The sequence below is a fragment of the Octopus bimaculoides genome, chromosome 1, assembly GCF_001194135.2.
Source record: "Octopus bimaculoides isolate UCB-OBI-ISO-001 chromosome 1, ASM119413v2, whole genome shotgun sequence".
Taxonomy (NCBI): Eukaryota; Metazoa; Mollusca; class Cephalopoda; order Octopoda; family Octopodidae; genus Octopus; species Octopus bimaculoides.
The window spans coordinates 183,633,115-183,635,778 of NC_068981.1; the positions used below are offsets into that span (position 1 = coordinate 183,633,115).

At 37.0% G+C, this 2,664-nt stretch overlaps 1 protein-coding gene across 3 annotated transcripts in view; it reads left to right on the forward strand.

The window, feature by feature from the left end:
- Positions 1 to 2,664, forward strand: part of LOC106870649 (collagen alpha-1(XXVI) chain) — a 245,166-nt gene that overhangs the window by 122,858 nt on the left and 119,644 nt on the right. For all 3 annotated transcript variants that reach the window (XM_052973147.1, XM_052973149.1, XM_052973150.1), the window contains exon 2: positions 862 to 978. In XM_052973147.1, coding sequence (XP_052829107.1) covers positions 862 to 978 — 117 coding nt within the window. The remainder of the gene's footprint in view (positions 1 to 861; positions 979 to 2,664) is intronic.

Below are 2,664 nucleotides of genomic sequence, written 5' to 3' on the forward strand. Positions count from 1 at the left end.
ATATATATAAACAGGGGTTGGACAAAATAATGGAAACACCTTAAAATTTCAAACAAATTTATTTTAAAATGGGGTAGGACCGCCTTTGGCAGTAATTACAGCTTGAATTATATGAGGTATAGACTCGTACAAAGTTTGAATTGTTTCCAAAAGAATGTTTGTCCATTCTTCAGCTAAAACAGTCTCCAGTTCTTGTAGTGATGATGGTGGAGGATATCGACTCCTTACTTGTTTTTCTAAAATGCACCATAAATGTTCAATAATATTGAGATCTGGGGACTGTGGTGGTTAGACAAGATGTTCAACTTCACTAGAATGTTCCTCGTGCCATTCAGTAACAACCTTGGCTGTGTGAATCGGTGCATTATCATCCTGAAAGATTGCGTTTCCCTCCGGAGTTTTGTTTCGACGAGGAGTTTTTTTCCCCCTTTCTCAAAGGCTGTCATTACTTTCGAGACAGTACTTCTTGATACACCAAACATTTCGGCTGTTTTCGTTACGCTGGCACCTACTATATGAGCACCAACAATTTGATCTCTTAGAAAGTCCGATAGATCTGTGATCTTAATGAATTTTAATTACCTTTTTCTGATGATATCTGAAAAGAAACAGCAATTTTAGCAAAACATATTAAGCAACACTAATAATAAATCAAATAACATAAAAATGAACAAGCTTTTGACGGTTTTAGATATTTCAAAATTATGATGCTATGATGCTAGGTGTTTTCATTATACTGTCCAACCCCTGTATATAGGCGCGTATATATATATATATATATATATACATGCGTGTGTGTGTGTTAATGTTTATTCTTTAACTAACGCAATATATTCAATAATATTCTTTCTTTCCCTCCAGCCGATGGTGTCCTTATTTCCGAAGCCGTTTGATGCCATGTTTGGAAGTTAGTGGACATGAAACTTACCTATCGAGGAATTGGCACCACTGCACTGGCTACAGATGTGCTAAATATAAGTAAGTATTACTCTCTTAATAACAATCATCAGGCATCATCATCATTATCATCGTCATCATCGTCATCATTTTAGTCATTGTCATCATTTTAGTCATCGTCATCATCATTAACAACATCAACAGCACCATCAAAGTCATCGCGAAAAGCGTCATCATCGTCGTCACATCCAACGTCGCCAGCGTCGTCCTCATCATGGCATTTATCACCATTGTTATCGTCATCATCAGCATCATCATCAACATCGTCATCGTCGTCATCATTATCACCATCAACAGCATCATCATCATCATCATCATCATCATCATCATCATCATCATCATCAACAGCAACTACATCAACACCATTGCCACTGATATCATAGTTATCGTTACCAACATCAATACCGTCACATTCATCGTCATCATCATCATCATCCTCATACTCAATCCAAACGATTAATATTATTATAATGGTGTCCATTTTTATAATTATTGTTCTTTTATTTTTTTAATGTCTTTATTATTCTTATTCCTATTATTATTATTATTGTAGTTGTTGCTTAGTAGTAGTAGTAGTAGTAGTAGTAGTAGTAGTAGTAGTAGTAGTAGTAGTAGTAGTAGTAGTAGTGTAAAACACCGTTAACGGCGGTGGTTGTGTCACGTGGCTGGATGGCGTTGAGCCCAACACACGACGCCATTTATGTCGCTATGAATGAAGTAGTGCAATTCATGTCAAGATTTTTGCTATGGGACCGTTTTTGTTTTCATATTATTTCATTTTATTTTACGAAAAGAATTAGTCGTTGCCTGATCAAAATACGATATCGTTGGGAGTCTGAATGAAACGATTGGGCACTGCTGTTTGGTCGCTTATTATTTGGCACGACTGACTGAATATTCAACATGTTTTGGTGACGGTACTTTTCTTGGCACTGGAGTCACACACGCACACGTGCACGCTCACACTTATATGCACGTACACACACGCACGCACATATATATACATACGGATAGAGAGAGAGGGGGGATAGAGTGGCATGACAAGCTTATTAATTGTACAAAATTATCATAAACAATTTCCTTCACCACATATGCATAAGGAAATATGCTAAATCACGTAAAGAGAGTAAGAGAAAGAGAGGAGGGTGAACGAGAGAAAGATTAAAACGTCTGATGTCAAATAAGTCAGCCAAAACGACTGAGCCAAAACGTTTCATATCCGTTTAGAGTATTAAAAATCGGAGGTGGTCGGCTCAGTTTTGAACAAAATAAACCATCAGGTTATGTACGGTCTGTCCTAACAGTGGGGAATATTGAAACCTTCAGACGCTTTACTGTAAACAGTCGTTCTTTTTCTATGTCGGAGCGTAACACTGCACCAACTATTTCAGGTCGTAGTCTGCGAAAGATATTGTAACTTGATTTAGATTATGGTTGTGGAAGAAATATTTCAACGTGATAGGTAAGACCGGAAAACATTGGAAGAAAAAAACATGATTGCAATGTGGATGTACGACATGGTTTCTCATGAGTGACGAGGCGTATTTCCATCTGTCTGGTTGTGTAATTAAGCAAAACAGTTATTGGTCGAAAGCAATCTACAGTAACCTTTGTGAACGTCCCTTTCAATGTGAACGTGTAACAGAGTCGTGCTGTGTGACAAACTTCAGTATGAAAGACCCATTTTTTTTTTTTTTTTTTTTTTTT